Source organism: Balaenoptera borealis (genome assembly GCF_965194805.1).
Source record: "Balaenoptera borealis genome assembly, chromosome: 8".
Classification (NCBI taxonomy): Eukaryota; Metazoa; Chordata; class Mammalia; order Artiodactyla; family Balaenopteridae; genus Balaenoptera; species Balaenoptera borealis.
Window position 1 is genome coordinate 2463177 of NC_138865.1, and position 21944 is coordinate 2485120.

The window sequence follows — 21944 nt, forward strand, 5'->3', positions numbered from 1 at the left end:
CATATACATAGGCTAAATCAAAGCAAATCAGTAATTACATTATATGTAAATAAATTAAACTCTCTGAAAAAAAGACAAAGACTGTGGGGCTGGATTTCAGATAAGAGACACACTTAAACATAAGGAGTCAGAGAAAATGAAAGAAAAGGCTACAGAAAAAGATATACTAAGGAAACATTAACCAAAAGAATGCTTGCTGGTGTAGCTCTGTAATAGGACATAAAGCAGCCTTTAAAGGAAGTAATGTTACTAGAGATAAAAGTGGACATGTCATAGCAATAAAGGGTCAGTGCAGCAGAAAGATGCACAAAGTGACCAGTGCAATGATCTAAACACTTTAAGGCAACAACTTAAGTTGCTATGCACTAAATAACTTAGCTTCAAAGCATAAATATCAAAAACTGATAGACTTAAAAGGAAAAAATGTAAAAATCCACACATACACTTGGAGATATTAATGCTCTTCACTCAGTACCTGATACAACAAGCAGACAAGTAATCAGTTAAAAATACAGGAGATTTGAACATCATGATTAAACAACACAGAATATATTGGGTGGGCCAAAAGGTTCGTTCATTTTTTTCCCGTAAGATGGCTCTAGTAGCACTTAGTTGTCTTTAACTTCATTCGAAACAATTTTGTTAGATTGCATGTGACAGCTACCATATCAGCGTGCATTTAAAAAAAAGACCTACATTGACAGATGAATGGATAAAGAAGATGTGGCACATGTATACAATGGAATATTACTCAGCCATAAAAAGAAACAAAATTGAGTTATTTGTAGTGAGGTGGACGGACCTAAAGTCTGTCATACAGAGTGAAGTAAGTCAGAAAGAGAAAAACAAATACCGTATTCTAACACATACATATGCAATCTAAAAAAACCCCCAAAGAACCTAGGGGCAGGACAGGAATAAAGATGCAGATGTAGAGAATGGACTTGAGGACATGGGGAGGGGGAAGGGTAAGCTGGGACAAAGTGAGAGAGTAGCACTGACATATACACACTACCAAATGTAAAATATATAGCTAGTGGGAAGCAGCCACATAGCACAGGGAGATCAGCTCAGTGCTTTGTGTCCACCTAGAGGGGTGGGATAGGGAGGGTGGGAGGGAGACGCAAGAGGGAGGGGATATGGGGATATATGTATCCATATAGCTGATTCACTTTGTTATACAGCAGCAACTAACACAACATTGTAAAGCAATTACACTCCAATAAAGATGTTTAAAAAATTCAACTCCACAAGCATTACTCAAGCAAAAAAATAAATAAATAAAATAAATAAATAAAAAATAAAAAGACTTAACAAAATTGGTGAATTTTTGTGTAGCCATTTTAATATTGAAGATGGAAGAAAAAAAGCAACATTTTCAGCATATTATGCTTTATTATTTCAAGAAAGGTAAAAACACAACTGAAATGCAAAAAAAGATTTGTGCAGTGTATGGAGAAGGTGCTGTGACTGATCGAACGTGTCAAAAGTGGTTTGCGAAGTTTCGTGCTGGAGATTTCTCGCTGGACAATGCTCCACGGTCGGGTAGACCAGTTGAAGTTGATAGCGATCAAATCGAGACATTAATTGAGAACAATCAATGTTATACCACGCAGGAGATAGCAGACATACTCAAAATATCCAAATCAAGCACTGAAAATCATTTGCACCAGCTTGGTTATGTGAACTGCTTCGATGTTTGGGTTCCATGTAAGTTAAGCTAAAAAAACCCTTCTTGACCATATTTCCACATGAGATTCTCTACTTAAACGTAACGAAAATGTTCCATTTTTAAAACAAATTGTGACGGGCAATGACAAGTGGATACTGTACAACAATGTGGAACAGAATAGATCGTGGGGAAAGTGAAATGAACCACCACCAACCACACCAAAGGCAGGTCTTCATCCAAAGAAGGTGATGTTGCGTATACGGTGGGATTGGAAGGGAGTCCTCTATTCTGAGATCCTTCCAGAAAACCAAACGATTAATTCCAACAAGTACTGCCCCCAATTAGACCAACTGAAAGCAGCACTCGACAAAAAGCGCCCAGAATTAATCAACAGAAAACGCATAATCTTCCATCAGGATAATGCAAGACCGCATGTTTCTTTGATGACCAGGCAAAAACTGTTACAGCTTGGTTGGGAAATTCTCATTCATGTGCCATATTCACCAGGCATTGCACCTTTGGATTTACATTTATTTCGGTCTTTACAGAATTCTCATAATGAAAAAAATTTCAATTCCCTGGAAAACTGTAAAAGGCACCTGGAACAGTCCTTTGCCCAAAAAGATAAAAAGTTTTGGGAACATGGAATTATGAAGTTGCCTGAAAAACGGCAGAAGGTAGTGGAACAAAAGGGTGAATAGGTTGTTCAATAAAACTCTTGGCGAAAATGAAAAATGTGTCTTTTATTTTTATGTAAAAACCGAAGGCAATTTTTGGCCAACCCAATACATACATAAATACAGTAACTGTGAAATACATATTCCTTTCAAATGCATATGAAACATTTACAAAAGAGACCATAAGTTGGGCAAGAAAGCAAGCACCAAACATGTCAAAGGACTGAAATCATGTACACTATGATGTTCTATAACCACAACACAGGGTACAAAGCAACAACAGAAAGATAACTAGAGAAACCCCAAAATGTTAGGAAATTAAATGCAAAACACTTGCAAATGGTCCACTGACACAAAAGAAATCACAACATAAATTAAATTTATGATTTAAATCTTCCCACAGAGAAAATACCAAGTCCAGATGGCTTCACAGGTGAATTCTTCCAAATACTTAAGGAAAAAATAATACTAATCTTTCACAAAGTATTCCAGAATATAGTCAAAATGGGAATGTTTCTGTCAATAATAAATGCTGCCTGCCATATCGATAAACAAAGTAAGCCATCACATTACAGCTGCCCCAAAGGTGAGCCCTGAGGGGACTCAGGTTAGAAACAGGATGCCCCCCCCATCAAACAGTCACTGCTGCAGCCACTCCCCATCCCCCTCCGCCCCCCTCCCCAATGGTGCACCCTGAGGGGACTCAGGACGAGAAAACACAGGATTCCGGCCCCGCACAGCTGAGGCGCATATCGAAAGGTAAATATCAAAAATAATTATTTCAGTGAGCCCAGACTCTTGCATCTTCCCATACATAGAAGAGTGCTGAATTCCTTAACTTGAGATGTCTGGTTTTCTCGAATTAACAGCAATCTTTTGAAGTTCTGACTACCTAGTGTTTGTTCCAAAAACCCCTATATATCCTGGCTCCTCTATTACCTCTTTGGAGCAGCCCCTCAGAGCTGTCTGAGATGCTGTGTCCTGGGTTTAAGTCCTCAGTTTGGTTCACCAAATAAAACATAATTCTCAACTTTTAGGTTGTGCATTTTTTTTTCAGTCGACATTTCCCACCTTGTTTCATAAGTCAGGCAAACCTTAATTCCAAACCACCATAAGCACTTTACAAAAAAGGAAAATTATAGGCAAACTTCCCTCATGAATTATTTTCTTGGGTAGAGAGTTATAGGTGTTACATGTTAAGAAGGGAAGAATAGTCAAATTGAACAAAAATTTTTAGAGCAACACCATCCATGGATTAAATATTTAAAGCCAAATAGAGAAATTCTGGCAAGATAGCAAAGAACATAGTTTTTTTTTGTTTTTTGTTTTATTTTTTTAAATTTCCCTGAACCCCCCCACAAAACAGACAAAACCAAGAGAACCAAACGCCCACAAATAACATCTAAAGCAAATCTAGGTGACCTCATAGCCCCCAAAACACATGTGAAAAGGGACAAATCACAGTCAGCTCCAGACTTAGGTGGCAATAGCATCTGTGCAAAAGAAAGCAGAGGGAAACAATGGGGCACCCGACAGATCCCAGATCAGGAGAACCCCAAAAAGCCAGCAAGTATTCACAGGCAAGCACGATTGGCCAATATAAGGAGGGTAGCCAAAACAGGAAGTGTTTTTACACATTCCAATTTTCATTTAAAATGAAGGACCAATGGAGAAGTCAAAAAGGGTGGGGCAGTCTGCTCCTAAGAATTCTCGAAACTAACCACCTGAAGCGCCCTTTGAGATCAAAGCCCCACATTGAGGAGAAATTGCTGGAAAGAAAATCCAAATTGATCTGTGCAGGGATAACAGAAACAAAGGACAGAGAAAAGAGGGGGAAAGGAGCAAAGACAGAAGAGCTCAGACTCTACGAGGCCATGGTTTTTAAACATGCCATAAAAATAACAGAAGAGGAAGCTCAAGTTATAAAGTTAGAAAAGCTATTTTTACCCACTCTTCCTTCCTAAAATTTTAGCAAATCTAATTTCACATGAAAATAAGTAACATAAAAGGATCATTGTTAAATTCTATACAAAGTTACTGTCAGGAAAAAAAAAAAAAGAATAAGAAGTAGAATAGAGGGACTTTTCCGGCGGCACAGTGGATAAGACTCTGTGCTCCCATTGCAGGGGGCCAGGGTTCGATCCTTGGTCAGGGAACTAGATCCCACATGCATGCTGCAACTAAGAGTTTGTATGCCGCAACTAAGGAGGCCTGGAGCCACAACTAAGGAGCCGGCCTGCTGCAACAAAGAGCCGGTGCAACCAAATTAATTAATTAATTTAAAAAAAAAAAAGAAGAAGAAGAAATAGAATAATGTCCCCATAGATGTGTTTCCCAACTTTGGCACTATTGGGTCAGATAATTCTTTGTTTTGGGAGAACACTTGTTACAATATGCACTCTGTGTGGCCTCTCCCCACTGGATACCTACAGTAACCTTATCAGTGACAACCAAAAAGTCTCCAGACAATGCCAAGTGTCCTCTGTGGGCCAGAGATAATAAAAATCCATGAAACAAATTAAAATTATAACCTACTACTTAAAAATCAAATAGAAAAACTAGGAACATGGTAGAAGATATAAGAGAACAACATAAAAATATAAATTACAATATAATACAATTACAGTGAGAAAAGAATCAGAAATGAGGCAGTTGATAGAGCTCAGGAAAGATTAGAAAAGAAGGAAAAAAATCTGAAAAATAAAGATTCTAGAAAAAACAAGATCATATAAGCAAAACACACAATGTCTTAAGAGATATGGAAGGTAAATAGGAGAAAAAAATTTTAATTAAAGAAAAAAATTGACAAAAAGGATTCAAGAGAAAGTGATAAGCAAAAAAGATCCAAAATATACCTAGAAGTCTCTGAAGTATACTTAAGGAACAGAACAAAGAACTCAGAAAACTATAATTCAAGAATACTTTCCTAAAAAAGACTGGAAACTACATATTAAAAAATATACCATGATGAAGAAAACTACAAAACTCTAATGAAAAAGATCAAAGAATAACTAAGCAAATGAAGAGATATTCCATGTTCATGGATAGGAAGACTCAACACTGTCAAGATGTCAGTTCTTCCCGACTTGATATATGGATTCAATGCAATTCTAATTAAAATCCCAGCAAGTTATTATGTGGATATTGACAAACTGATTCTGAAGTTTACATAAAGATGCAAAGATCCAGATTAGTCAACACAGCATTGAAGGAGAAAAACAAAGCTGGAGAAATAACACTACCCAACTTCAAGACTTACTAAAAGCTACAGTAATCAAGATAGTGTGATACTAATGAAAGAACAGCAAACAAATCAATGGAACAAGCAGAGAGCCCAGAAATATAGTCAACTAACATTTAACAAAGGAGCAAAGGCAATTCAATGGAAAAAGGACAGTCTTCTTAGCAACAAATGGTGCTGGAACAACTGGACATCCACAGGCAAATAAACAACTTTACACTCTTCACAAATATTAACTCACAATTGATTACAGACCTAAATGTAAAACTCAAAACTATAAAACTCCTGGAAGATAACATAGGAGAAAATCCAGGTGACCTTGGGTTTGGCAATGACTTTTTAGATACAATACCAAAGGCACAATCCATGAAAGACATTTAATAAGCTAATTTCATTTATCTTAAAAAACTTTTGCTCCGTGAAAGACACTGTCAAAAGAATAAGAAGACAAGCCACAGACTGGGAGAACATATTTACAAATGAAATAAAAACAAAGGACTGTTAACCAAAACACACAAAAAACTCTCAGAACAAAAATAAGAAAACAACCCAGGACTTCCCTGCCAGCGCAGGGGACACGGGTTTGAGCCCTGGTCCAGGAGGATCCCACATGCCGCGGAGTAACTAAGCCCATGCGCCACAACTGCTGAGCCTGCGCTCTGGAGCCCACAAGCCACAGCTACTGAAGCCCACATGCCTAGAGCCCGAGCTCCGCAACAAGAGAAGCCACCGCAATGAGAAGCCCACCCACTGCAACGAAGAGCAGCCCTCACTCGCTGCAATTAGAGAAAGCCTGTGTGCAGCAACAAAGACCCAACGCAGTCAAAAATAAATAAGTACATAAATAAATTTATATAAAAAAATCCATCCTTACATAGTTACCAAAAAGAATTAAAAAAACCAAACCAAAACTAAAACAAACCCAATTAAAAAATGCGCCAGGGCTTCCCTGGTGGCGCAGTGGTTGAGAATCTGCCTGCCAATGCAGGGGACATGGGTTCGAGCCCTGGTCTGGGAAGATCCCACATGCCGTGGAGCACCTAGGCCCGTGAGCCACAATTACTGAGCCTGCGTGTCTGGAGCCTGTGCTCCGCAACAAGAGAGGCCGCGATAGTGAGAGGCCCACGCACCGCGATGAAGAGTGGCCCCCGCTTGCCGCAACTAGAGAAAGCCCTTGCACAGAAACGAAGACCCAGCACAGCCATAAATAAATAAATAAATAAATAAATAAATAAAAATTAAAAAAAAAATGCGCCAAAGATCTGAACAGACACCTCACCAAAGAAGATACAGAAGGCAATGAAGCCTATGAAAAGATGCTCCCCATCGTATGCCGTTATGGAACTGCAAATTAAAACAAGGTAACACCACTGCACACCTACTATGGTGGCTAAAACCCACAGCAGTGACAACAACAAATACTGCTGAACAATGTGGAGCAACAGGAACTCTCAGTCCACATGGGTGGGAACGCAAGATGGCACAGCCACTTTGGAAGACAGTTTGGTGGTTTCTTACACAACTAAATATACTCTTACACCATACAATCACAATTGGGCTCCTTGGCATATACTCAGATGAGGTGGAATCTTATGTCTACACAGAAACCTGAACACAGATGTTTACAGCAGTTTTAATCATAATTGCCAAAACCTGGAAGCAACCAAGATATTCTTCAATAGGTGAACAACCTATTAAATAACCTTTATTGACAAATTGTGGTATATCTATACAATGGAATATTATTCAGCACTAAAAAGAAATGAGCTATCAAGCCAGGAAAAGGCATGGAGAAAACTTAAATGCATACTGCTAAGTGATAGAAGTCAGTCTGAAAAGGCTACACACTGTGTGATTCCAACCATAGGACATTCTGGAAAAGGCAGAACTATGGAGACAGTATAATGATCAATGGTTGCTAGGAGTTTGGGAGAAGGAAGGGATAGTCAGGTAGAACACAGGGGTTTTTTAGGGCAGGAAACTATTCTGTATGATACTGAAATGGTGGATAAAGGTCAGTAAATACTTGTCAAACTCCACAGAAAGTACAACAGCAAGACTAAACCCCTAAGGTACACTATGGATTGGGGTGGTAATAATGTGTCAATGTCGATTCATCGACTGTAACACATGCACCACTCTTGGTGGGGAGTGATGGTTAGGGAGGCTCTGCATGTGTGGAAGAAGGGGGTATATGGGAACTCTCTGTACTTGCTGCTGAATTTTGCTGTGAACCCAAAAATACTCTAAAACAAAAGTCTATGAAAAGAAACAAACAAACCAACCATGTACTAAAAACAAACAAACAAACAAAAAACCAACAACAAAATATATTTTAAGAAATTGGATTTTAAGGAAAAAGATATCCTTTGAGTATCCAAACAAAAAGACCAAGCCATTTAAAAGGAAAAGAAAGTAAGATTGTCACCAGACTTCCTGACAGCTATGCCTTAAGTCACAATACAACAGTGTTATCCATTAAAGACATTCAAGGAAAGGAAATGTAAGTCAAGGATTTATATTTAGCCAAACCTACCTTCAAGAAGAAAGTCTTCACACAAACTTATGAACATGCAAAATCTTTGGCTGCATTGTTCACATGAGCTCCTCCTAAGGAATCTATCACAAAAGAGCTTCAACAATCAAAATGATGAAAGAGACAGTGACATAAGGATTGGAAGACTAAAGACAACACAAGTCCATCCTGTTTGTCATTTAATCCACAAAACAGTCCTAAATGACAGTGTTCCCATTCTACACACCGAGCACCTGGAAGTCAAAGTCAGAGGAATTTGCCCCATGGTTGCTGGCAAGTGATGAAACCAGAACTTTCTTTCCATGACATGAAGATGCTCTCGCACATGTTAACGAAACCTCTGCGTCTTTGCAAATTGCCTAGAATTTCGTCCTCTCCCCTAACTAGCCAGTGGGCTCTTTTGTATCTTTGGCCCAGCTCAAAAGCACCTGCCCTCTCTGTGGCCTTCCCCGGCCCAAAAAGCCTAGCAGCATCAATGACACGGGGCAGTGCTGGTAGCCCGGAGCCCCCCGGCTGTGGGCCCACACCGCCTCACAGGCGACACCTCTGCCACACACTGTGATCTCCGTGACGCCAACAACTGTAGCTTCTTTGTCTTAAAATCTCAGCACAGAGCATCTTCTTGTAGTTAAATGTAGTTAGAAGAGAAATGTTAAAAACAGCAGATGACAGCGCCTGGAAGCCTTCTACTATCACAGATAAAGCCAACTACATAAACATCTCTGCACTGCCTCTTAACTTTGTGGGTACTTCTAATCTTGCCCTTTTCATGCAAGATTACCCTTTATTTGTTTTCATTTGTGTCTGCCTTCTGAGAGCAACGACCATCTTTTACTCTTTGTAGCTTTACCACCAAACACATAATAGTATGCACAGCTAATAAGTATTCAATAGTTGGTAAATAGGATATTTAAAAAGACAAATCATAAAAAAAATTTCAGTTCCAATTCTATGTAGGTGGACTATTTGTATGGAGAAGGAGAGTCCTGCTTTCACACTGCCTAACTCTTATCATAGACCATTATTACATTTATTTAAGCAATAAAAATTTTACATAAGAGGAATCTGAATTTAAATGTAATAGTTCTAATGGGAATGAACATATTTAGGACTTTTAGACTACCAAATAATCTGAAATTTTTATTATTTTTGAAATGCTTTAGCCTGGAGGCACTTCTTTCTAAATAACGCCTGGGGCATTTGAGAACAGGCTCAGACTGAGGTGTAGGAATTTGTTACTAGTATTGTCTTTTTGGTTGTGATTGTTATTTGGCATCAACTGCACAACTTCCAGACCCAAGAGTGTGAACAAATTGATTACAAATATACACACTCATGTACTTGCCCTTTTTTCAAACAAATGATTTTATACACTTTGTTCAAATTGTTTTTTTTCCCTTTAATATTAAAGAAATGCTATAATGATTAGCGGCTGGGAGGTTCACTCTTAATAAGGAAAGAACAACCTACTTTTGCTACTTCTGTAATAAGTATGTAGGTTCATTTCCGTAGCTAATTGTCAGCATCTGGCTAATTCCTTTTTACATAATGTGAGTAGCTTCACCTCCCAGGTTATTCTTGTGTCAGTTTTGGATATAAGTTTCACTCTAAGCTTTAAGGAGAGGCAGATAAAAAGAAAGAGAGGGTGGGAGCGAGCATGAACCCACAGAAAAGTGACATACACACACATTCAAGCCTTGACACAACTTCCAAAAAAGAAAATCCGTCTTCGACTCCCTCTTGGTTTGAGTAAGCTGAGAACTCCTAAAACACCTGTTTGATAACAGGAGCACTCCCCTCTTGGCGCAGCTGTAACACTGAGACCCATCGCACTCGTGGACCACAAGCGCGTTCCTCTTGCCTCACACCAACGCATCCTCCCAGGCCTAGGACAACGCCTGCCGTGCCTACGACAAGATCTTTCAGTCCTTCAGTCCACTCGACTCCTGAATCCCCATTAAACATACACCACTCATCTCAACGCACTGCTACTCCATCTTTCTTCACGTGAAACAGCATTCTGACGGCTCTATTTTTCCGGCTCCCCCCTCTCCCGTATACATTTCCTCTTCCTTTATTTTTAGATCCCACCCAGGTTACTTCAGATCAAAACTCAAGACTACCATTTGAGACAACTCCCCAGAAAATGCAACCATTCTCCAGCTAACTAGAAAATTATTATAACAAAAGGTAGTCTATTACAAACAATTCATTTAAAATAGACACATCTTTAAAAATACAATTCCATTTTTAATATTATTTGTAGTATAGAAAAACAACTAGTTTCTCTGCTTACCACTTCTAATAGTTGTGTTTTCCAAGAGTTCTGTCTGAAGTTGTAGTTCAGCTTCTCCAAGTATCTTTAGAACAGAATCTGTAGGACTTCTTCCCCAGACTTTTCTTGGAGATCCACCAGGATCTAATTTAATAACCTCTCCCACTGTATGTTCTAGAAGAAAAAGATATAAAAAAATTTCTTAAGGCAGATTTAAGATCTTCTATCCAACTGAGTGCTTCACAGGAAAAAAAGGTTACATCACAAAGAGAATATAACGATGGTGCTTAAAAATGGACCTACAGATTATCAAACTAAGTGAAGGCAGATAGAGAAAGACAAATATCATATGATATCACTTACATGTGGAACCTAAAACAATGGTACAAATGAACTTATTTACAAAACAGAAACAGACTTACAGACTTCAAAAACAAACTTATGGTTACCAAAGGGGAAAGGTTGGGGGGGGGAGGGATAAATTAGTAGTTTGGGATTAACATATAAACACTACTATATATGAAATAGATAAACAACAAGGGCCGACTGTACAGCACAGGGAACTCTACTCAATACTCTGTAAAGACCCATATAGGAAAAGAATCTTTAAAAAAGTGGATATACGTATATGTACAACTGATTCACTTTGCTGTACACCTGAAACTAACAGAACATTGTAAATCAACTATATTCCAATATAAAATAAAAATTAAATAAAAAAATAAATAGTCATCAACATAAAAAAGCAAAACCAAACCCAAAAAAAGGACTTTCAGCGAATGAATAATAAATGATAGAAAAAAACAAAAGCAACTAATACTACTAATAATAAATATATCTAAAGTTGCCTTTTAAAACACTTATGAATTAAACTCTAGTTTTAGGGAATATAAAAATGGAAAAAACATAAATTATGTTTCTGTAAAATTTTTATTTGAGAAAAAAAATTATTTTAAACCTAAGATAATTAAGAATAATTTGGGGTAGTACAAAAATAGATAAAATATAAATTAATATTTTGCTTCTGTAAATTTCACTGAAGAGACTAGAAAAAAAAATCTTAAGATAAATGTGCATATGGATTAAAAGTAGAGAAAAGTATTTCTAAGAAAATTTGTTTTACCTTATTTATCGTAAGTAGACAACTGACACTTCCTTTTTGACAATAATAATTTGGGGTAAACCTTTTTACTAAAATTTAGCAAAGCAAAAACCAGAAAAGGACCTACTGAAGTTTGAGTCTTTAGAACATTTGATAATAATACATGAAGCATATAGGCACCTAGCAGTAACAGACAGGATATTATTATGGAGTGTAAGTCATATAAACTTTCAAAGGTGACCAAATACATGTTAATACAAATTTTTGTGTACTAGTCCATGAAAGTAAATATCTGCAGATTAGCTGGTAATTTCAGTTTTGTTCAGGGAAAATGATTACCAATAAGGAACAATTTTTAAAAGGATAGTTAAGAAGGGTAAAGAACCCAGAACCGACCCAAAGCTTACAGCCACGTGGTGTTGGATAAAGGTGCCAAAGCAATCTAAAGGGGGAGGGTGGGAAATGGGGTGAAGCGGGTGGGGGGAAGGTGCAGAGCCAGCAGCTGGCTGTACACAGACAATACTGTGAAGAGCTCTGCTACAAGGAGGGCTTCAGAAATGGGGGCAGTGGAACAACAGGGTCCGAATGAAGGAAAGGAGCCCGCTGTGCAAAGGGCTTGGGAAAGAGGAGAGGGGAGGAGGGCCGTGAAGTAGAAAGAGCGGCTGGGCGCCAGCGGTGGGAAGGGAGCCTCACGAAGGCAGAAGGGGCAGAGCGAGAGGCAGTGGGGCCACGGGGCGCCAGCGCAGGCACCGGAAGGGACGCTGGGTTCCCATGTGCACCGCGACAGAGGTCAGGCAAGTACTAAAATGTGTGCGGGGATGCACTTTTATCCTCAAAGCTCTTTTCCGTAAGGTTCCAGCACCTGGCACCACCCTCATCTCTCTTCTCCTCACAGCTTAGCTTCTGGAAGAGGCTCCTTCCTCAGCTGCCATGCGCTTCTTAATCCCTGGATTCTATTTCTGCCCCCAGCCTTCTAGCGACGCTGCTTTCATCAAGGTCACCATGCCTCTACCGACAAACTCAGTGCAGATATTCTAGCCCTCGTCTTGCCGTCTCTTTTTCTTGTAAATCCATACCACACTCTCAGTTTTCCTAACTCTGATGCTTCCTCATCTGCTTTTCAAAGTTCTTGCCCTGACAAACTTGTAGAAGAGTTTCCCTTGAAGCCCTTACAAGTCTGTCCTCGAGAATCTCTTACATATGTCTGATTTTATTATCTCTCAGTTAAGGTCTTCAGTTTTTGTCTAGATGAGTGCAACAGCCTCTAAAAACTGGTCTCAAGTACGTCCACTCCCAGTAAGATAGAACAGGGTGACCAGAGTTATGCTATTGCCTGGATAACCAAAACAACTGGACAAAATATATAAAACATCAGTCTCAAGACACTGGACAAGAAGTAAGATAAGAGGTAAGAACATGGATCCTGGGAGAAGAGAAACAAACAAGACAACTCCTGTGACGGCCCCTCCTGCTGCCTTGGGAGTTTCCAGCTGCAGCTCAGGAGGGAGACCCAGGCAGAGCCCAGCAGATTCCCTGAGTTCTGGCGACAGAGCTAGGACCAACCCTTGGGAGACTAAGGCAGAAGAAAGAGAAGTCCAGAGACTTCCAGAAGGTAGCCTTGAGTATTCAGCAGACCACTGAAGGGAGCAAATGTGTGAAGAAATGACCTCAGGTAGGAAAAGAACCAGGCGAGAGACTACAGGGAATACAGGACGTGAAACACTGCTTGTTCCCCACAGCCAGACTGGAAAATATCATAATTCGTGGTGAACTGGACACTCAGAAGGGCTTTCCCTCTGTGCTAGGAAGAATCTGCACTCTAGTTAAATGTGGCCCTGATCTCACCTAACAAATCTTAAAAACAGACATAAACGAATCAAACTGAGCCCAACTAACTTAACTGCATTCCAGAACAAAGCTCCAGAATAATTACAGAAACACAAAAAAACCTAGCACCCATCCAGGTAAAATTCACAATGTCTGGCATCCAATCAAAAATTGCCAATCATGCAAAGAAGCAGAAGAATATGACCCATAATAAGGAGGAAAATTAACCAATGAAAATGGACTCAGAATGGAGACAGACATTAGTATTCTCACACAAGCACACTAATAAAGTTTTTATAACTGTATTCCATATGATCAAAACGTTAAGTACAGACATGGCAGATACTTAAACCCAAATCGAACTTCTAGAGATGAAACACACAATATCTGAGATGAAAAATACATTGGATGGGATTAACACTAGATTAGGCAATGCAGAAAAAAATAAGTGAATCTGAAACTCTACAGAATGAAAGGCACAGGAAAAAAGAGAATCTTAAACAATGAAAAGCACATCAGTGAACTATGGGACAACTTGATACACGTGAGGTTGCAGCCCTGAGAGGACGGGGAGGCAGCACAGGAAAATACCTGAAGAAATATTGGAAAAGACGTTTCCAATCTGATGAAAATGATAAACCACAGACCCAAGATGCTCAGTGAACCCCAAGGAAAAGAAACATGAAGAAAACTATGGTAAGGCACTTCACAGTCAAACTGCTCAAAACCAGTGATAAACACAAGTCTTAAAAGCAGTCAGAGGACAACAGCATGTTATGGAGAGAGGAACAAAGGTAAATCTGATTTCTTGTCGGGAACAACGCGAGTAAAAGGACGACAGAGCAACATCGTTAAAGCACTCAAAGATGACACTGCCAACCTAGAACTCTATACCCAGAGAAGACAGCTTTTAAAAATTAAGGTATACAATTTTTAAATTTAAAAAAATTTAAATTATACCTTATAAAATTATATAATTAACTCTATTAATTTAAAAATAAGGTATAAAATTAAGTAAAAATCCTCTTCAGTATACAAAAGTTGAAAGAATCTATCACCTGCGTTGCAAGAAACGTTAAAAGAAGGAAGATGATACCGTGGATACATAAATCTGAACAAAGAAACTAAGAACAGCAGAAATGGAAACTACATGGATAAGTATAAGAAGCGCTTTTTTCCGTAGTGTTTACATGTCTAAAGGATGACGAGAGTTCCGACTCCTGGGAAGATGGGAGGAATAAGCACGCGTCAGCCGTGCCCCCCACTGACACAGCTCTAAGGACCAGGACCCGCGCAGGAGCAGCCGCATGAGGACGCCGAGCAGCAGCCAGCAGCCGGGTGAGCGAAGAAGACAGGAACTCAAAGCACCCCCCGGCAGGCGGTACACTCCATCCCCCTCCCGTTTTCCCCAGTCAGGAACCCACGGGAGGGCACTGGGCTGCGGACAGAGGAAGCTCGAGGAGGGGCCTTCCACTCTGTCTCAAGGGCCGGGCCGGGGAACCCTGATGCCTGGAGAGAGGGAGAGGGTGAGGATCTCTCTCTCCTCCCTCCGCTGCCTCCTTTCCAGCCCCCACGCGCTGCCACGGGTAATCAGAACCCAGAGCCCGTAAAGCTGGGGAGAGGACGCTTCTGTCCTGTTTGGTGGAGACATGGTGCCCAGACGGCACGGCTGTTTCCTCCGGCTCTTGGCCACCCTGCTCCAAGCACAGGGCAGAGTGAGGTAACCAGAGCCTCAGCTTTCTGACCAGAGGACCAGAGACAGAAAACACCAGGGAGACAGTGCAGACAAAGGAGCTCCAGAAGGCAACCCCCTGAAGTTGCCTGCTATTACCTGCGCTCACCTCCTGTGCACACGTGGATCTGATCCTGTGCTGCGTATCAAAGACTGAAAACTGAGCCAGCAAACCGAGGACCACCCAGGTCCCAGACCAGTCGCCACGTGGTACACAGCCGGACAGGTCAAGAGGCACTGCCAGGCTCTGAAACAGGAGCCGACACTGAGAGCACAGGCCACAGAAGGCAGGTGGGAGCTCAGGCCCTGACGCTAACTGGGCCGACTGCAAAACTATCAATGTTCTCCATCAGATGTAAACAAGACCAGAGCCTTGCAAGAGAATGTTCAGAATGTCTAGGGCATAAGTCAAAATTACTCAGCATAAGAAGAACCAGGAAAACCTTAACTCTCTCGGGAGGTGGCTACTAGCTGCCGACAGCAATGTAACACACATGCGAGAATGATCTAACAAGGATTTTAAAGCAGTTGTTACAAAAACGCCCCAGGAAGCAATCATGAGCACTCTAGACAGCAAAGGAGAAAGAGAAAGTTGGAGAGAAGAAAGAAGATATAAAGATAATTTTATGAAATCACAATGTCAGTGTCCCTAAAAAAAAAACACCGTACTGGAAACGCGGCCCCACGAGCACCTCTGCACAGTGCCTGCTGCTGCTCCTGCGCAGCGGTGTCGGAGTGGAGAAGTGGCAGCACAGTCCCTGCGGCCTGCGAAGCCTAAGCTATTTCCTACCTGGCCGCGGACAGAGCCTGCTGCAGGCACGGTCCGCTCCAGCTGCGGCTTCTCCGTGCTCTGGGCCCGCTCACCCCTCCCTCCCCGGAGGATTCGGGGATTCTCACCTTCGCGTCCGTGCTAGCTGCATCAGCTCCCCAGGGTCCCAGGCTCTCCCCCACGTCCTGGGCTCAGGGCAGCTCACGCGTCTCACCCCTCAGCACGCCACGCCATCCAGAAACCACCTCCTGGCGACTGACCAATGCCCTGACTCGCACTCTGCTCTCAGGGAGGGGCTCTGTCTCAACCACTGTGGTGTCCTCCCTGCTCAGCAGTGTGTGTGGCAGGTAGTGGGACCCAATACAGAACTGCTTGCTGTGGAGCCTGTGGACTCTTCTCCAACTCCAGAAAGAATTCTACCAAAGCGGTCCATCAGAAAACTCACGTAGAACTGCACTTACTTAGCTGATGGGCAGACCGGCCCTTCAGAAAGTGAGCCTCCTGCGAGCATGTGTGTCTCTTGGTTCCCTGCTGCACCTCCAGAGCCAGGAACCATGCGAGAAACGGGCAGCGGCTCAGGAATCATCGCTGAGCAAAGGGGTCACTGCGTGAGACCCTCTCGACACCCCTGCTCAATGCCGATGGGCCCTTCTGAGTCTTTGCTGAAGTTCACTACTCTGATTCTCACCAAGAACTACCCCTGCTAATAGGTGACTCTAACGTGGGAGAAAGGCCTAAAGTGCAATAACACAATTTAAACGTGCGCCGCTAGTTCCCACTCTCACGCTACAGACTGTTGTGAAAAACCCTTGCCATGTGAAAGCTGAATCGTCTTCGCCACGTTTCACCTATTACAGAAACCCTTCCAGCCTCTCTCAGCCCCTCTAAGCGCGCCAGGCCGCACCAGGCAGGACACGAGTGCGCTCATACGCACTTTCAGTCACAGAGAAGGACGCGTCCGGTGCCAGTTCATCCATGGGAATCACCAGGTGGCCTCCAGCCTCCCATTTCTTGCGATCCGACGAAACCGATTTTTCTTTTTCCTGCTCTTTGGCGTCTTCGTGAACAATTACTGCACCGGTTTCAGAGTGACTCTGCTTTCCGTTTTCATCTTCTTGAGCTTTAAGATTTTGATTTAATCTACGTAGTATTTCGCGCTTACTCTGAAACAGTTAAAATGTTGTATTTTAATAGGTATACTATTAAGTAAAATGATTGAGAGAGAAAATTTGAAAATTGTACCTACCGAAATAGCACTGTTAGTCTTCTGCATTTCTTCTGAGGTTTCTTGGGCATCAGTCAAACTTCTGTCCTTTAAACACAGATAGTTACAGAGTAAGAAATAATGTTATTTTAAAAGTCCACCTTAAAATTTTTGATATTTTTACTTTTTGTTTTCATTAACATTTCATGCTCCTTGTGAATTTTTTATTCCTGTAAAATGTTAACACAGCTTTCTTCATTACCAGCAATGAGAAATAGTTACATATTATCATTTAATAGATGTAATATATACTAGAAGAGCCAGTTCTCAATTATTTGTCATATTTTTGGATTGTTTGATCACATATTTAACTATATTCTCTTCCTCTTTGGCACCTGATTCTGGGTAATTTTACATTTACTGTAGAAATTTTAAAAATTAATTCATATACTCAGAGCTAGGGAAGTTTTGATGGATGAATAATTCAAGACAGGCTGTGTTATTTTGAAGCTGTCTTTATGTTTCAGGTACATATATTCTTATTAAGCCATACTACTTACTAAACATAATTGAGAACTGGCTTTTCTCCCTAAGCAAAGAGTAAAAATAAAGAGTTCTGAGTCCTTGGTACTAAAGATAAAATAAATTTTGTTTTTTGTTTAGTATAATCAGAGTAATCTAGACGATCTAGAATTTGTAAATATATGAAAAGAAGAAATTAGTAGTTATGAAAACTGCGAAAGCAAAGGTATCTGGAAGACTCAGGGCAAGGAAAAGCGGTTCTCAAAGTTTTCAGGAAGTGATATTTAGCAAGAAGACACATAAAGAAAAACCATTTAGTTACATGGATTACCTCAAATATTATTAAATAGTAGTCAGTTTTAAAGTAATACATGTAAAACAGACAAAGAGCATTTTACCCAGTAAAGTGGCAGGCATTAGCAGTCGCTACGACCAGAGAGGTGAGCAGCTACGTGGGATGTGAGACTGGGGACCGGGAAGGGCCCGCACAGGGGCATCTGAAGTTGGAGTGAACAACGCAGCACACACTCGTTACCAGAGAGAAGAGAGACTACACCTGCTTGAGCAACAGTGGCTTCCTATATCAAGTCCTTGAGGGTGACCAAGGCTGGTATTTCCCACTCAATCTTATTTTCAAGATAAACACAAAGGCTGTAAAAGACTGGTGTGCCAATAACGTCAGTGCTGTCTGCAAAAACTTCGTGAAATTCAACAAATAAAAGGCACAGACTTCAATGACCAGGAAAGGACAGAATCAGGGTAATGTGTAATATGACTCAGGACTCTTCCCTCTGCCTATGGAGCTCTAGGCTGAAATTCCACACCATGAGCCCCTTTCCCTGAACCTCAGAACAGAGTTTTTCACATTTCAGAGAGATGCCCGAAACATACTTCCAAGTTTAAACTTTCTACTTGCCCACAGTTCTCTGTTTTACTATCCATATGACATGATAGATTCAAAAGTAGAAGGTTAAAGAAATAATTGATGAATTAAGGGCAATTATGCTGAGTCCTCTAACATTTGCTATGCCAAAAAGTTGTAAATACATGTACACGTCCTGGACACTATTCCCAGAGTTAAGTAAGTACCAGAGAGACATTATTTTTTTAAAAAGTGAACCCTTGCTAATTGTGAGTGCTAGGGTATAAAAATGTTTTCTGCATTGTTCTTCATACATTTCTATGTATTTTTTTGTCCAATAGTCTTTTAAAGTAAAAAAGAGAATCATTTCAATATATTCTTACCTACCAGGTGGTCTTAGATATAAAACCTAAGACCAGTGAGGCTCCAATATTCAGAGTAAACCACACATGAAAATCTTAAGAAGTAATTTTTTCCCTAGAAAAACCTAATGGGACATTAGGAATTAATGTAACTTCATTAAATTTAATCCTTTTAATAATCTTTTGACTTGGAGGAGTTCTAGATTTTACGAAACTTACCATACCCACTTCTTTCAAAGCAGAAGTCACAGAAATAACAGGTCTCATCTGTTGCTTTGATGGAGAGCCACCTGTTTCCTGCTGTCCTGAAGGTGGAGACACATCAGAGTTCTTTATTCCTTTGGCCACCAACTGTAACAAAGAATGTAAGTACATTGGGGAATTTATATTTGCATGAAGAGATGAAACGGTGTATATAAGGTCACTGTCTATACACTCTAACCACAAGGAGTTTTTTTCATTCCTCAAGTTTTGTTGTGCAAGGCAATGTGCTAGGTGCTGGGGAAAGATCAGCGAACACAGAGAAGCATCTCCGGCCTCACATGTAAACCTAATCATGCGCCACGTAGTACTAAATAACTCCTTTCCATTGCATTAACAGTGTTTCACAAACAGCCTTCCAAAAGATTAAACATTAGTCCTCTTACTCTAATTTTAACCCATTATAAAATTTGGCGAGAAGAAAAAAAGATTATTTACTAATCTTATACTTCAAAAAGAAACGCTTCTGAAAATTCTACAAGTTTGGCACAATCTTAAAGTCTGAATATCAATCACCCAACATGAGAGCCCTGATTATAAAATTGTCAACATAAATAAGAAAGAAAGAATTGAAAAGTACAGGAAATAAGATTTACTTCACTAAAGATACCATTTGTTATATTCATATATGTTTTTGCTTTTATCTTGACATTTAGACTCTGTAAACAATGTGAAATAATGTTCTGAACTTTCAGTAAATATAAGGAAATGGCATTTCGCAGTATGCTCACAGGAACATGGCAGCAAGTCACTCCCAACTTCTATCTCTTCTTCAAGCCAGTAAACAAGAATTTCTGTTGAGTAAATACCAATATTTCAAATGCAATATTTATTGAGCATCTTCTAAGCATAAGATAGTAATCCAATTCTAATATTTAGTTTTCTGTACTTTCATTTTACACCAGTATCTATTTTGCTCAAACGGAGATGGAAATAGCTAACACACTACTGAAGGAGAAGAACTAAGTTGGAGGAATGATACTACCTGACTTCAAGACTTACTAGAAGCTACAGTAATCAAGATAGTGTGATACTAATGAAAGTACAGCAAACAAATCAATGGAACAGAACAGAGAGCCCAGAAATAGAGTCAACTAACATTTAACAAAGGAGCAAAGGCAATTCAATGGAGAAAGGACAATCTTCTTGGCAACAAATGGTGCTGGAATAACTGGACACCCACAGGCAAACAAACAAACAAACAACCTTACACCTTTCACAAATATTAACTCACAATTGATTACAGACCTACATGTAAAACTCAAAAGTATAAAACTCCTAGAATATAACATAGTAGAAAATCCAGGTGACCCTAGGTTTGGCAATGACTTTTTAGATACAACACCAAAGGCACAACCATGAAAGAGAATTAATAAGCTGGTTTCATCAATATTAAAAACTTCTGCTCTGTGAAAGACATTGTCAAAAGAATGAGAAGACAAGCCACAGACTGGGAGAACATATTTACAAAAGAAATAAAAACAAAGGACTGTTAATCAAAATACACAAAAAACTCTTAAAACTCAAAAATATGAAAACAACTCAATTAAAAAATGAGCAAACAACTACTGAGCCCACGTGCCACAACTACTGAAGCCTGCGCGCCTAGAGCCCATGCTCGGCAACAAGAGCAGCCACCGCAATGAGAAGCCCGCGCACCGCAGCGAAGAGTAGCCCCCGCTCGCCACAACTAGAGAAAGCCCGCGCATAGTAACAAAAACCCAACACAGCCGAACATAAATAAATAAAATAAATTTTTAAAAAAAAGGGCAAAAGATCTGAACAGACACCTCACCAAAGAAGATACAGAAAGCAATGAAGCCTATGAAAAGATGTTCCCCATCGTATGCCGTTACGGAACTGCAAATTAAAACAAGGTAACACCACTGCACACCTACTATGGTGGCTAAAACCCACAGCAGTGACAACAACAAATGCTGCTGAACGATGTGGAGCAACAGGAACTCTCAGTCCGCATGGGTGGGAACGCAAAATGGCACAGCCCCTCTGGAAGACAGTTTGGTGGTTTCTTACACAACTAAATATACTCTTACACCATACAATCACAATTGGGCTCCTTGGCATATACTCAGATGAGCTGGAATCTTATGTCTACACAGAAACTTGCACACAGATGTTTATAGAAGTTTTATTTGTAACTGCCAAAACTTGGAAGCAACCAAGATGAATGGATTAAAAAACCAGTACATACATGGAAGAGTATTCAGTGCTAAAAAGAAATGAGGTATCTAGCCATGCAAACACAAGGAGGAACACTAAATGCATATTCCTAAGCTAGAGAAGTCAGTCTGAAAAGGCTACATCCTTTAAGTTTCTAGCCATATGACATTCTGAAAAAGGCAAAACTACAGAGACAGTAAAGAGATCAGTGGTCGCAGGGGCTGGTGAGGGAGTGGGGGTGGTGGGAGGGATGAGCAGGCAGAGCAGAGGGCTTGCAGGGCCTGAAGACACCATATATAATGCTATAATGATGGATACATGTCATTACACATTTGTCCAAACCACAGAAGGCACAACACCAACAGTGAACCGTACTGTAAGCTATGAACTTTCGGTGAGGGTGTGTCCATGCAGGTCCATCCACTGTAACAAATGTAACATCTAGTGGGGGATGTTGATAATGGGGTATGCATGTGGGGGACAAGGGGGTACATGGGAAATCTCTTCACTGTCCTTTCAATTCTGCGGTGAACCTGAAAATGCTCCAAAGAAAATAAAGTCCTTATTAAAAAAAGAAGAGGAAGATGGAAACATTGCTTTAATCCCACAGTTCAGCACTGTTGAAGTATACTGATATTCAATGTTATTATAAATAACTTTAAAAAAAATCTAGAGCTCACAAAACTGAGTATTATCTCCCTGAAAAATTATATAGAAATGT

The 21944-nt window shown here is 40.3% G+C and overlaps 1 protein-coding gene across 8 annotated transcripts in view; it reads right to left on the reverse strand.

The window, feature by feature from the left end:
- The window catches only part of NEK1 (NIMA related kinase 1), a 232585-nt gene that overhangs the window by 55984 nt on the left and 154657 nt on the right, over nucleotides 1-21944 (reverse strand). For all 8 annotated transcript variants that reach the window (XM_082402100.1, XM_082402099.1, XM_082402098.1 and 5 more), the window contains 4 exons: nucleotides 19001-19132; nucleotides 17078-17143; nucleotides 16766-16994; nucleotides 10423-10575 (listed from right to left, as the gene is read on the reverse strand). In XM_082402100.1, the coding sequence (XP_082258226.1) occupies nucleotides 10423-10575; nucleotides 16766-16994; nucleotides 17078-17143; nucleotides 19001-19132 (580 nt within the window). The remainder of the gene's footprint in view (nucleotides 1-10422; nucleotides 10576-16765; nucleotides 16995-17077; nucleotides 17144-19000; nucleotides 19133-21944) is intronic.